Source organism: Tauraco erythrolophus, chromosome Z (genome assembly GCF_009769465.1).
Source record: "Tauraco erythrolophus isolate bTauEry1 chromosome Z, bTauEry1.pri, whole genome shotgun sequence".
NCBI classification, from domain to species: Eukaryota; Metazoa; Chordata; class Aves; order Musophagiformes; family Musophagidae; genus Tauraco; species Tauraco erythrolophus.
This window is the reverse complement of record NC_141496.1, coordinates 70,665,715-70,678,050: the sequence shown is the minus strand read 5'-3', so window position 1 is coordinate 70,678,050 and position 12,336 is coordinate 70,665,715. Positions and strand designations below refer to the sequence as shown.

At 43.5% G+C, this 12,336-nt stretch overlaps 1 protein-coding gene across 2 annotated transcripts in view; it reads right to left on the bottom strand.

Moving 5' to 3' along the window:
* Positions 1–1,195: 1,195 nt before the first annotated feature.
* The window catches only part of SHB (SH2 domain containing adaptor protein B), an 85,662-nt gene continuing 74,521 nt past the window's right edge, over positions 1,196–12,336 (bottom strand). For both annotated transcript variants that reach the window (XM_086629636.1, XM_086629635.1), the window contains exon 6: positions 1,196–1,379. In XM_086629636.1, the coding sequence (XP_086485762.1) occupies positions 1,196–1,379 (184 nt within the window). The remainder of the gene's footprint in view (positions 1,380–12,336) is intronic.

The following is a 12,336-nucleotide window of genomic DNA, read 5'->3' as shown; positions in this document are numbered from 1 at the left end:
AGGGATTCTGCTCCTCTTCTCTGCTCTTGTGACGCCCCACGTGGAGTACTGCATTCAGCTCTGGAGTCCCCAACACAAGAAGGACAAGGACGTGCTGCATCAAGTCCAGAGGAGGGCCACAAATATGTATCAGAGGGCTGTAGCACCTCTCCGATGAAGACAGGCTGAAAGACTTGCGACTGTTCAGCCTGGAGAAGAGAAGGCTCTGAAGACACACTATAGCAGCCTTCCAGTACTTAAAGGGGGCCTACAGGAAAGCTGGAGAGGGACTTTTTACAAGGGTGTGTAGTGACAGGACAAGGTGCAATGGATTTAAACTGAAAGAGGGGAGATTTAGATTAGATATAAGGAAGGCATTCTTCACTCTGAGGGTGGTGAGGCACTGGAACAGGTTGCCTAGAGAAGCTGTGGATGCCCCATTCCTGGAAGTTTTCAAGGCCAGGTTGGATAAGAAGCAATCTGATCTAGTGGGAGGTGTCCCTGCCCATGGCAGGAGGGTTGTAACTAGATGATCTTTAAGCTCCCTTCCAACCCAAACCATTCTATGATTCTCTGATTGTACCAGAAAGGATAAAAATATACCACAAACTACTTTCTAATTATATTTCCTATTCATAAATAATGGACCATGATTTGCTCTCACAAAATTATTTTAAGATTGTGTGCCTAATAGGAGTTCAACATTTGATTATCACAAGAAACTGCATTAAAAAACCAAAACCCACCAAACTAAGTAACCAGAGCCACAGGGACTTGTCTGCTAAGCAGCTCCTTCTCAGGTCCATCAAGAACACCTTAGTGTCCCTCAGAGTCAGATTACTCTTTCACATGGAGACGTATCTCAGGGTAGCAAGAGAATAAAAGTTGCTGGTGTTTTACTGCTGAGAAGAACATCTTGATTCTGCTTAAAACATAGAGGAAGAACTTTCATTGGGAAGTACTTTCATTGACAGAGAAGCTCTGGAAGGTTATCTTTTGTCCTTGCACTAAACCAAGATTTCTTTCTCTTGTGTAGAAGCACAGTTCTAGAAGCATGCTGTAGCATAAGAGTACCATATACACAGTCCCATATATAACTCTGCAGACCGCCCACGTTCCCAAAACTAAAGGCTGCCACTCTCCATCACAGACTGAATTCTGTGCAGCCCAGGTTACCTCTCACCTCCCATCCACAGGAAGGGGTAAGACTAGGTTATTAGAGGGTCCGCACAGCTACAGGGTAGAGCAGTGATAAGTGCTCTGCTCCTTTGATAGGCAGCTTTTTTGTGGTGTAGTAGTGGATGACTTCAGGAACACTGTCGAAGGGAGGGCTGTTCTGACCCAAGATGTATTTCTCTTTGGATTTCATCAGTTTCATGTGCATAAAACCTTGACTGCTCCTGCAAGGAAAGCAAAATGTTAGTTCATGCTTGTACATAAGGAAGAGGGGAGCAGCACCATGACACACTCTCCTTCAAGATGTAGGTGAACGTAGGAAAACAAAATGCAAGTAGGCACTGAGTGACAGGCCAAGACACTGGCCAGAGTCTGACAGACAGTGACTACTAGCTGCAACCCCCATGGACAATGCAACGCAAAGGCAGCCTAAGATATTGTTTTGTTTTTACGGCCTGCGCTTTCCGGATCCAGGTGCAAGGCTGTCTTACTCTGGAATTGACCCAGAGATGTACCAGAGGGCAACTCTTTCCTGTCCCCCTCAAACGTTTTCCTGTGAACATTTATTTTTCACTACAGCCAATCATTACTTTTGAAACAACAGTTATTCATTTTGGCCTGAGGCTCTCTTCAAAGACATACAAGCAGGCCATGAGCCTCACTCAAATAAGGCAAGGTCTGCCCTGTCCTAGCCTGTGGAGACCTCAAGACAGAACACACCCATCCCACCCTGGCAGTAACTAGAACATGTTACTATGTTACATGTTAACTAGAACATGTTACATGTCTAGAACATGGCTATGTCATGACCTTGCCAAGTGCAAGGTCCTGCATGTGGGTCGGGGCAATCCCAAGCACAAGTACAGGCTGGGCGGAGAATGGATTGACAGCAGCCCTGAGGAAAAGGACTTGGGAGTGCTGGTGGATGAGAAGCTCAACATGAGCCGGCAATGTGCGCTGGCAGCCCAGAAAGCCAACCGTATCCTGGGCTGTATCAAAAGGAGCGTGGCCAGCAGGTTGAGGGAAGGGATTCTGCTCCTCTACTCAGCTCTCGTGAGACCCCACCTGGAATACTGTGTTCAGCTCTGGAGTCCCCAACACAAGAAGGACATGGAGCTGCTGGAACGACTCCAGAGGAGGGCCACGAAGATGATCTGAGGGCTGGAGCACCTCAGCTATGAAGACAGACTGAGAGAGTTGGGGCTGTTCAGCCTGGAGAAGAGAAGGCTCCCGCTTATAGCAGCTTTCCAGTACCTAAAGGGGGCCTACAGGAAAGCTGGAGAGGGACTTTTTACAAGGGTGTGTAGTGATAGGACAAGGGGCAACGGATTTAAACTGAGAGAAGATTTAGGTTAGATATAAGAAAGAAATTTTTCACTCTGAGAGTGGTGAGGCAGTGGAACAGGTTGCCCAGAGAAGTTGTGGATGCCCCATCCCTGGCAATGTTCAAGGCCAGGTTGGATGAGGCTTTGGGCAACCTGGTGTAGTGGAGGGTTTCCCTGCCCATGGCAGTGGGGTTGGAACTAGATGATGTTCAAGGTCCCTTCCAACCCTAACCATTCTATGAGTCTATGATTCTATGTGCAAAACCTGGTGGCTTCAGCTGGGAAAACTTCCTCAGATGAGCCCATTCCCAAGATTAATGGTATAAAGACTTCCACCTGCACTGTACTGAGGAAATGCTGCTATCCTGCAGCCTTTCTGCAGGCAGAAACTAATCTGTAACTTCCACACTGGAAGTGTTCCATTCCTGGATGACTTGCCTGCCTGCACAGCCCACTGTCTCTTTGAGGGAAGGTTCATGATTACACATGGAAGAGTGGCATGGTAAATGCTCTGTCCGCTCCTGCAAAAGGCCATCCAGCATAACATCACTCTGACAGGTAGCACTCACACTGCCATATAGTGCAGTAGGCAGTAGAGGTGATCTCATGTCTTCCCAGCAGTGACCCTTCAGTGCCTGCTGTCTTTAGCATGTCACATAGGCTATTTTAAGAATGTAGAGTATAGCCAGGACAAAACAAGAGCAAAGAACACTTCAAGACATTAAATGAGGCCTAGAGGGTTTTTACAGGTTGCTTGATGTTCCACTCCCTAACTTTCTAGCTGCAAACCATTGTTTCTTTCAATTGTGTCCAGCTACAAAGACAATAGTGTTAATACTGGAGCCAGGCTATGTCAGCAAGGAAACCTAGTTTCAAATGACACAGAAAACCACAGAAGTAAAACAAATCATGCCATGTTGAAAGCAACTTCCCTAAAATCTGCCATTTTCTAGTTAGCAGGTGCAGCATTCCCTCTGGAGGTGCCTGAAGCACAATCAAGCTCATATCTTTCAGATATGTTCAACAATTCTCTGATGAAGTGACCCTTTCTGGAGAGCAGAATTCACTTCAGGCACTGTAAATACAGCTCTACATGCTTAAAATCTTGTTTTAAATATCAGTTCTTAGAGCAAAAAAGATCTCTTTCCAATCATAAATGCTCTGTAAATTATTTCCTTTAAACAAGTGTGGCATCTTTAAATACTTTATTATGAGGACAGACATACTGTTCCCTTCCTTCAGTTCACTATGGATCTGCTTTGCTACAAAATGTCTTAAAAGCATACAGATACATTAACGGAATCACTGGTGCATGCTGCTTTCAGGAGTATAGCAAGAACTGGAGAACAATATGCCAACTGCACTTTGATACAGAAAGGACAAGGGCACATGCCCTTTTTAAAACAGAAAGAAAACACATATAGTATAAACAAAATGATACAAGCCATATATTCATGACAGACACCTGTTGCTTTCCTAGTAAGGACTTATGTAAATACTTAGGTTTGAGTAGTATGTAGTCATTGAGCTTACAGTGTATATCTACGGTTACCAGAATTCCGCAAACAAACAAAGTGTCTCCTCTAAACCATGACAGGTCAGCCTTCTGGGAGGCCACAATGATTGTGAAAGTGAACGGAAAAGAGTGTGATCTAGAAGTTATGGATAGAAGTCTAATGGAATTCAATCAAGGCAAACAGAAAGCTTCTGCCCCTGAGATGGAATAAACCCAGGTAGAAGTGCAAGCTGGGCCATGACTGGCTAGGACAGGAACTACGGTGGACAAGAACACAAAACATGATTCAACAGTCTTCCCATGAAGGCCTACTGCAGCCCAGGGTGTGTAGCAAAAGTGTAGCCAGCTGCTGCAAGAAAGCGACTGCTTCCTCTACAGAGCACTGGTTAGGCTGCATCTGTATCTGTAACTGTAACTGGTGTGAAGGTCCCCTTAAAAAGAGAAGCCAACACTGGAGCAAGTCCAGAGCAGGGCCACTGAACACAGTCTGGGAATGGCAGCACATCATGTATGAGGATAGGGTGAGAGAACTGTGTCTGTTCAGTCTGGACAAGAAAAGGTGAGATGGAGGGTGTGAGGCTGCAGTCACCCATTGCCTAAATGGAAGAGTTACATAGAAGATGGAAGTTACTCTGAGGTACAAAATGGGTCAACGAGCACAAGCTGCAACAAAAAGAGTTCTCACTGGACATCGGGAAAAGCTTCTTCCTCATGAGTGGTGCAACCCTGAGATCAGGCTTAGACAGGTCAGGAAGTCTCCATCTTCACGAGTTTTCCAAATTTGACTGTACAAAGCACTCAGCAACCTGATGGGTGTGTCCTGCTTGGAGCCAGGGGTTGGACTAGAAGCCTCCAGAGGTTGATTCCCAACTACATCTCTCTAGGAGTCTATGATTATCATTTGTGTATTTTCAGAAACCACTAAGCAGAGCTTTTATTTCAACAACAATTTTCATTTGAAACATTTGTAAAAATCTACTAGTAAAGAAAAAAGATCAAAAAATAATCAATCTGTGAAATTAAATTTCAAGACTCCTAAATAAAACTTCCCTGAAATTGAAAATGTGGGGTTTGTGCAATTAGTTCACAAGAAAGCACAATAAAATCCACCTCCATTCCAAGCTAGGCACAATTATTAAGATCTGCAAAGGGAACAAGTTTTGACATCTGAGAGATTCAAGAAAGTGAGAAGTCAATCCAGTGTGATGGCAGAGAGTATAAGGTGCAGGCTGCATGGCAGATTGCTCACCTCCAGCTGTTCGATTTGCCCTTTGCCAAGCAGTAAGCAGAGATGACTCACCTTGCAACTATCTGTAGAGAAATCTTGCAGTTCACGAGCATAGGACTGTAGACAAGGTATGGTCTTGCAGGCAAGTCTATCCCAGTCTGACACAAAAGCTATCCTAAACTGGGCAGAAGAGCAACTACTGACTCTTGGAAGCAGGAAATATTGTACTTTTCCATGCACTTGTGCATTTTAGAAAAATTAAGTGGTTATTTTTGGTTTTGGTTGTGTTTTTTTTTTATTTTAATTTATTGGCGCCATCTGCAAATTGTCAGCTTAGACCTGGGGAAGCAAAATCTGATTGCATGGAGAAAAGATGAAAACACTTTAGCATAATGGCCTCACCAGATAAATACATGGTACACCATCTCCATCAATAAGATAAAGCCATGGCAGCTGAGACACAGCTCCTTTGAGGTAACTAACCTATTTTTCTTCTATTCTCTTTCTCTTTCTTTTCTCTGCTTCAGCTCCTTTGGGCCAGTGTTCTAGCTTGGCAGTTAGAGCTTCAGACCATTTGCTTACAAACATAGGCATATTTCCACCACTGTGTTTCCCTTCACAGCAAAGCAGCTGAAGTACGGCATGAACTCATACTTCTGTGATCATATTGTTTCACCAAGGCACTCTCTATGGCTCATAACAATGCTCCACAAGGCAGCTCCAGCAGCCCTACTTCTTATCAGAAGAAGAATCTTGTCAATTTCTCTTCCTTTGATAAAACATGTTTGAAGAGTAAGCTACAACCACAGAGAACTCCCCAGCAGGTAACACATCTCACTAACATGCAATCTTTAATGAAATTCACACAATGCTGGATATCACTCATTATCAGAACAAAAAGAAATTTTTGATCAAGAAGTTTCTGAAATACTGCTAATGAAATTGACTCTACTACCAAAATCATCCACTCCTAAAAAGAAAGATATTTAATAATACATTATGTAATTTTGCAGCTGCTGGTGCATATTACTGGCAACTACTATGCATCTCTAACACCTCTTACTTTTCTTTGTAATTGCTTAATGATTTTTCACGAAGAATATAGGGCAACACTTAAACTAAATCAATTCCTTTCACAGTAGGTGACTTAAAAACACTTGCATACAAATCTGATATGACTGGAGTAGAAGGGTCACCCTCACTCTCATAAACAGTAGTATGCAATCCACATACAGTTTGCATTTCAAGGACCAAAACTCCATCACTGTTTTCCGAGATTTCTCTCTTATTTCACGACAATGGGATGTCATCCCACATCCCTTCTTTTCAAGCATTACAGATTTTAAAGGGTGTAGTCCTACAATGTTAAAATCAATAACAAATCAAACTGACTTGTGGGGTAGAAGTGATTAAGATCAACGAATGACAGATCTCTCCCTGCAATCACTGAATCATCATTTTATCATCACAGCTCTCTGAGGCATTTGGCTCATTTAAGCATTGATAGCTGACTGCTAAGACTAACAGACCTGGAGATTTTATTTGCACATAGCTTTTCTGTTAAAGCCAACTGCTAACCAGGACCTTTGTGGAACATCCCACATGATGCAACTGTCAACCGCCCATGTGCAGATGAAAACCTGTGAAGTTATCCTCATTGGTTATCAGTAATCTTCATTCTCAGCTATCTCTGCATATTCACTGACACTCCTAACAGCACTAGCATTCATTTTCTTTTCAAGGCAGTACGTTGGAACTGAGAGGAAATGGATGGCCATCTAACCTAGCACTTTGCCTGTTCAAAAGCGGTTGTTTCCCACCTCCATACTACCTCATGTCCTACCTCCTTTGTATCTTCTCCCCTTCAGCAAATGTTGTGTTTCTTCAGCTTTTAGAGTTAGAGTAGGTCAAAAAATAGTTTCCCTTTTGCAGGTCTTCCCCTTTATAGCGTTTTGCGGCTGGTTTGAAACAGAGGTGGATTATATTTTGCTTTCTTGTCAATTCCCCCAAAATCACATCCTGACCTCTTTCTTCCCATACATTTCTATGGGCTTTTTTTTTGTTGTCCTAAAAAAAAAACAGAGCTACTTTCATTAAGTAAAACCCAGTCTGAATGGAAAGCTCTCAGAAATGGATTTTGGATGTCGTTTTGAATGAAGGCTGAGAAACAGTAGAGGTGGCAACTGAAAGCTGTGCTAAATTGACCTAAAAACTTTGCAATGTGAAGCATGCAAATTTTCTGTTCACAAAGGAGAACTGAGAGGCAAGAATATTTGGTCAATTAATTGATTTTACTGATTGTTAGTGTTTGCAGCCAATAGTTATCACCATGCTGTTAATGATGGGCCAAATTCTAATTTTCAGGTATCACTATCCTGACTACTTATTTGGATGTCCAGAATCCTTTAAATTGAGCACTATTCCAAGATAACTGGTGAATGAAAGCAAAGATTATGTTTTCAAATACCTCCTCCTTCACTCTGTTCCTGCCTCCTTTTAGGTCCCAAAGATTACATTGTGAATTTGTTATCTGCCTTCCTTGTTCCAAGTAAATCATGGAATCATAGAATCATAGAATGGTTAGGGTTGGAAGGGACCTTCAAGATCATCTAGTTCCAACACCCCTGCCATGGGCAGGGAAACCCTCCACTACACCAGGTTGCCCCAAGCCTCATCCAACCTGGCCTTGAACACAGCCCTCTGATCATCTTCGTGGCCCTCCTCTGAACTCGCTCCAGCAGCTCCATGTCCTTCTTGTGTTGGGGACTCCAGAGCTGAATGCAGTATTTCAGGTGGGGTCTCACGAGAGCTGAGTAGAGGGGCAGAATCACGTTCCTCAACCTGCTGGACACACTTCTTTGGATGTAGCCCAGAATACAGTTGGCTTTCTGGGCTGCCAGCGCACATTGCTGGCTCATGTTGAGCTTCTCATCCACCAGCACTCCCAAGTCCTTTTCCTCAGGGCTGCTCTCAATCCATTCTCTGCCCAGCCTCTACTTGTGCTTGGGATTGCCCCGACCCACGTGCAGGACCTTGCACTTGGCCTTGTTGAACTTCATGAGGTTCTCACAGGCCCACCTCTCCAGCCTGTCAAGGTCCCTCTGGATGGCATCCCTTTCCTCCAGCGTGTCCACAACACCACACAACTTGGTGTCATCTGCAAACTTGTTGAGGGTGCATTCAATCCCACTGTCCATGTCACCAACAAAGATGTTAAATAGCACTGGCCCCAGTACTGACCCCTGAGGAACACCACTCGTCACTGGCCTCCACTTGGACATTGAACTGTTGACCACCACTCTTTGAGTGCGACCATCCAGCCAACTGCTCATCCACCGAGTTGGTCCATCCATCAAATCCATGTCTCTCCAGTTTAGAGACAACGTTGTCGTGTGGGACAGTATCAAATGCTTTGGATAAGTCCAGGTAGATGATGTCAGTTGCTCTTCCCCTATCCATCAATGCTGTAACCTCATCATAGAAGGCCACCAAATTAGTCAGGTAGGATTTGCTCTTAGTGAAGCCATGTTGGCTGTCACCAATCACCTCCTTTTTTACCAGGTGCCTTAGCACAGTCACCGGGAGGATCTGCTCCATGATCTTGCCAGGCACAGAGGTGAGGCTGACTGGCCTGTAGTTCCCTGGGTCTTCTTTTTTCCCCTTTTTAAAGATGGGGGCTATCTTTCCCCTTTTCCAGTCAGTGGGAACTTCCCCAGATTGCCTCGACTTCTGAAATATGATGGATAGTGGCTTAGCAACCTCATCTGCCAGTTCCCTCAGGACCCACGGATGCACCTCATCAAGTCCCATGGACTTGTCCAACTTCAGGTTCTTTAGATGGTCTCGAACCTGATTTTCTCCTACAGTGGGCGGTTCTTCATTCTCCCAGTGCCCGCCTTTGCCGTCTGTGGCTTGGGCTGTGCAGCTGGAGCTCTTGCCAGTGAAGACTGAGGCAATCAGTCAACTGAGTAAATCAACTGAGCTGTCACTATTTGCAGCTAGAAACATCAAACCAGATATTTCTCTTCTTCTAGAATGAAAAGCAATCAAGTTGGTAGAAAATCAGCTTATCACTTTGAAACCATGTCCTTGAATTAAGCACTTTCAGGTGTATAGGATTTGAAACTGTTCATATCTACACCAAGGATTCTTCTGTGTTGCCTTCCCTTCCCAATTTGTTCTTTAGGTCTGTCTTATAGAGTCCTCTCTTCTGGTATGCCTGGACTTACAGAGGATCAGTGCCTACTAATAACTGGTAAGGGCAAAATGCATTTACACTTATTTAACAGCACTATTGCTGCTACACCAGTGACTAGGATTATAGAGATGCTGTTTAGAAAGGAACTTGGCAGTTGTACTCCTCCCTCTTTCTCTCCTCCAAACCCTTTTGATTTAAGCTCTAATTTTAGTATGCAGAGAGATTACTGACATTTCAGGTAGTGATGAGGAAAAAAATCTCATCGTTGAACTGGTTGTAAATCAGTTTCTGCTTACATTTCTAAGCACTGTTGGAGTCTACCCAAATAAGCACAAGCAGAATATGTGCCTCACAGTGACTAGTTCTCCTTTCGAATACATATTTCCCAGCTTTTTCCACAGTAATAGCTATTAGAACCTGCCTGGCCCAAGGTTTTCGAAGAGCAAAATTTCAAAAGCAAAAATTTCAAACCTAAATGGAAATCCCAAATTCACATATGTGGACACTGATGAAAGCCAATGCCTTGAATAGATAAAACATGCACATTTTGCAAGAGAAGATGCTGGGACCTGACCTAAGTCATGTGATGTTGTTACTATGAGAATTCTGAATGTCACTATGGTTTCTCAAATGTTGCAATAATTCAAAATAAAACAAAAAATAAAACAAAAATCCAAGTTTTTGTTCAACTGTGGGAAAACAGTGACAAAACAGTGCCACCACAGACAATATTCACTCCTTCCTTTCCTTGGTGCAACCGTTTCTATGAGTTTCAAATACTGAACAGCAGAATTCCTAGTTCAGTATCTAGGAAACCCTAGATACTGCTAATCCCTGCAACGAAATGTTTTGGAACTCTCAAGCACAAATGCTTACACAGACACAATACCTGATGTATGACTAATCCTCACATTTTGTTTAAACTATTTTGCAACACAACCATAAAATCAAGTACCTTTGAATTACAGTTTTCCCACAAATTTTCCTTCATTTTTCAAAACCCAGTGAGGATGGGAAAGGAATTGTGCAGACAGGTCATCCGACTGTGCTTCTTTTTTGATCTTATGCCTTAAGCGTGATACAAGAACGTTCAAGAAATATTAATAAGGTATTATACTCAGTATTTTTTTCCAGAAAATGTTAATGACTTTGAAACATCATTCATGTTCATAACCAGAAAAATAAGCCAGGCTTCCAAACATTGTTTTTGCCGAATAAAGTGCTGTTTTGTCAGAACAGATTTTCTACATTAATTTTGATGAAATGTCATTTGGACAAGGGAAAATCAACAACTTTGCAGTAACATCAGAAAAAAAACATTCTAGCAACATAGGATACGCATGTTGTGGGCTTTTGTTTTTCCATTCTGAAATGTCCTTCCATTTCAAAATTTTATTTTATATCATACACTGTCACTTTCAACAAAACCTATCATGTTTCAAGCCAACCTATAGCAACAAAGAAATAAAATAAAATCTCCTCTGAAAAAGAAAAACCCTTTTTTTTCCCCCCAGATGAGTGATTACTTTGAAAAATCCTTTATTGGAGACATTCAGAGGAGAGGCTGACCTACTCACTGCCTTTCCTGTCTCAGCTCCCTTTTTTCAAGCACAGAGTATACAACACTGTCATTCTATATCTGACAGCCACTGTCTCCATGGTACAATAAACAATATCTCTTCCCATACTAGCAAGAGCTCGCAGTGTCTATTTGCAACAGCATCCAACAAGTGTAAAGACCACTCTACTGAGCTTGGGCTCCATTCTCTAAAACCAATTCCCATCTGCTGCTTTGAAGGTAGTAAGGATCACAGAATCACAGAATGTTAGGGATTGGAAGGGACCTCAAATTGGACATCTAGTCCAATCCACCTGCCGGAGCAGGACCACCTAGATTAGATCACATAAGAACGCGTCCAGGTGGGTTTGGAACATCTCCAGAGAAGGAGACTTCACAACCTCTCTGGGCAGCCTGTTCCAGTGTTCTGTTACCCTTACTGCGAAGAAGTTCTTCCTCATGTTTAAGCGGAACCTCCTATGTTCCAGCTTATATCCATTTCCCCTTGTCCTATCATTGGATGCCAGTGAGAAGAGCCTGGCTCCATCCTCATGACAGTCACCCTTTAGATATTTGTAAACATTAATGATGTCCCCCCTCAGTCTCCTCTTCTCCAAGCTAAAGAGACCCAGCTTCCTCAGCCTTTCCTCAGAAGGGAGATGCTCCACACCCTTAATCATTGTGGCCCTGCGCTGGACTCTCTCAAGCAGTTCCTTGTCCTTCTTGAACTGAGGGGCCCAGAACTGGACACAATATTCCAGATGCAGCCTCACCGGGGCAGAGTAGAGGGGTAGGAGAACCTCTCTCGACCTACTAACCACACCCCTTCTAATACACCCCAGGATGCCATTGGCTTTCTTGGCCACAAGGGCACATTGCTGGCTCATGGTCATCCTGCTGTCCACCAGGACCCCCAGGTCCCTTTCCCCTGTGCTGTTCCCCAACGGTTCAGTCCCCAACTTGTACTGGTACATGGGGTTGTTCTTACCCAAATGCAAGACTCTACACTTGCCCTTGTTGTATTTCATTAAATTTCTCCCCACCCAACTCTCCAGCCTGTCCAGGTCTCTCTGAATGGCAGCACAGCCCTCAGGTTTGTCAGCCACTCCTCCCAGTTTAGTGTCATCAGCAAACTTGCTGACCATGCACTCTATTGAGGTGTTGGGACTCATCTGTTTCAGGATTGTTTGCTGGGATGAGAAAGGCCTTGGTCACTGGGTGGTGAACAATTGCACTACGCATCATTTGTTTGTATCTATTAGTATTATATCTATCACTCCTCCTCCTATATTGATCACTCCTCCCCCTCAGCGGGATGGGAGGAGAAAATCAGAAGAAAAAGAGTAAAACTCGTGA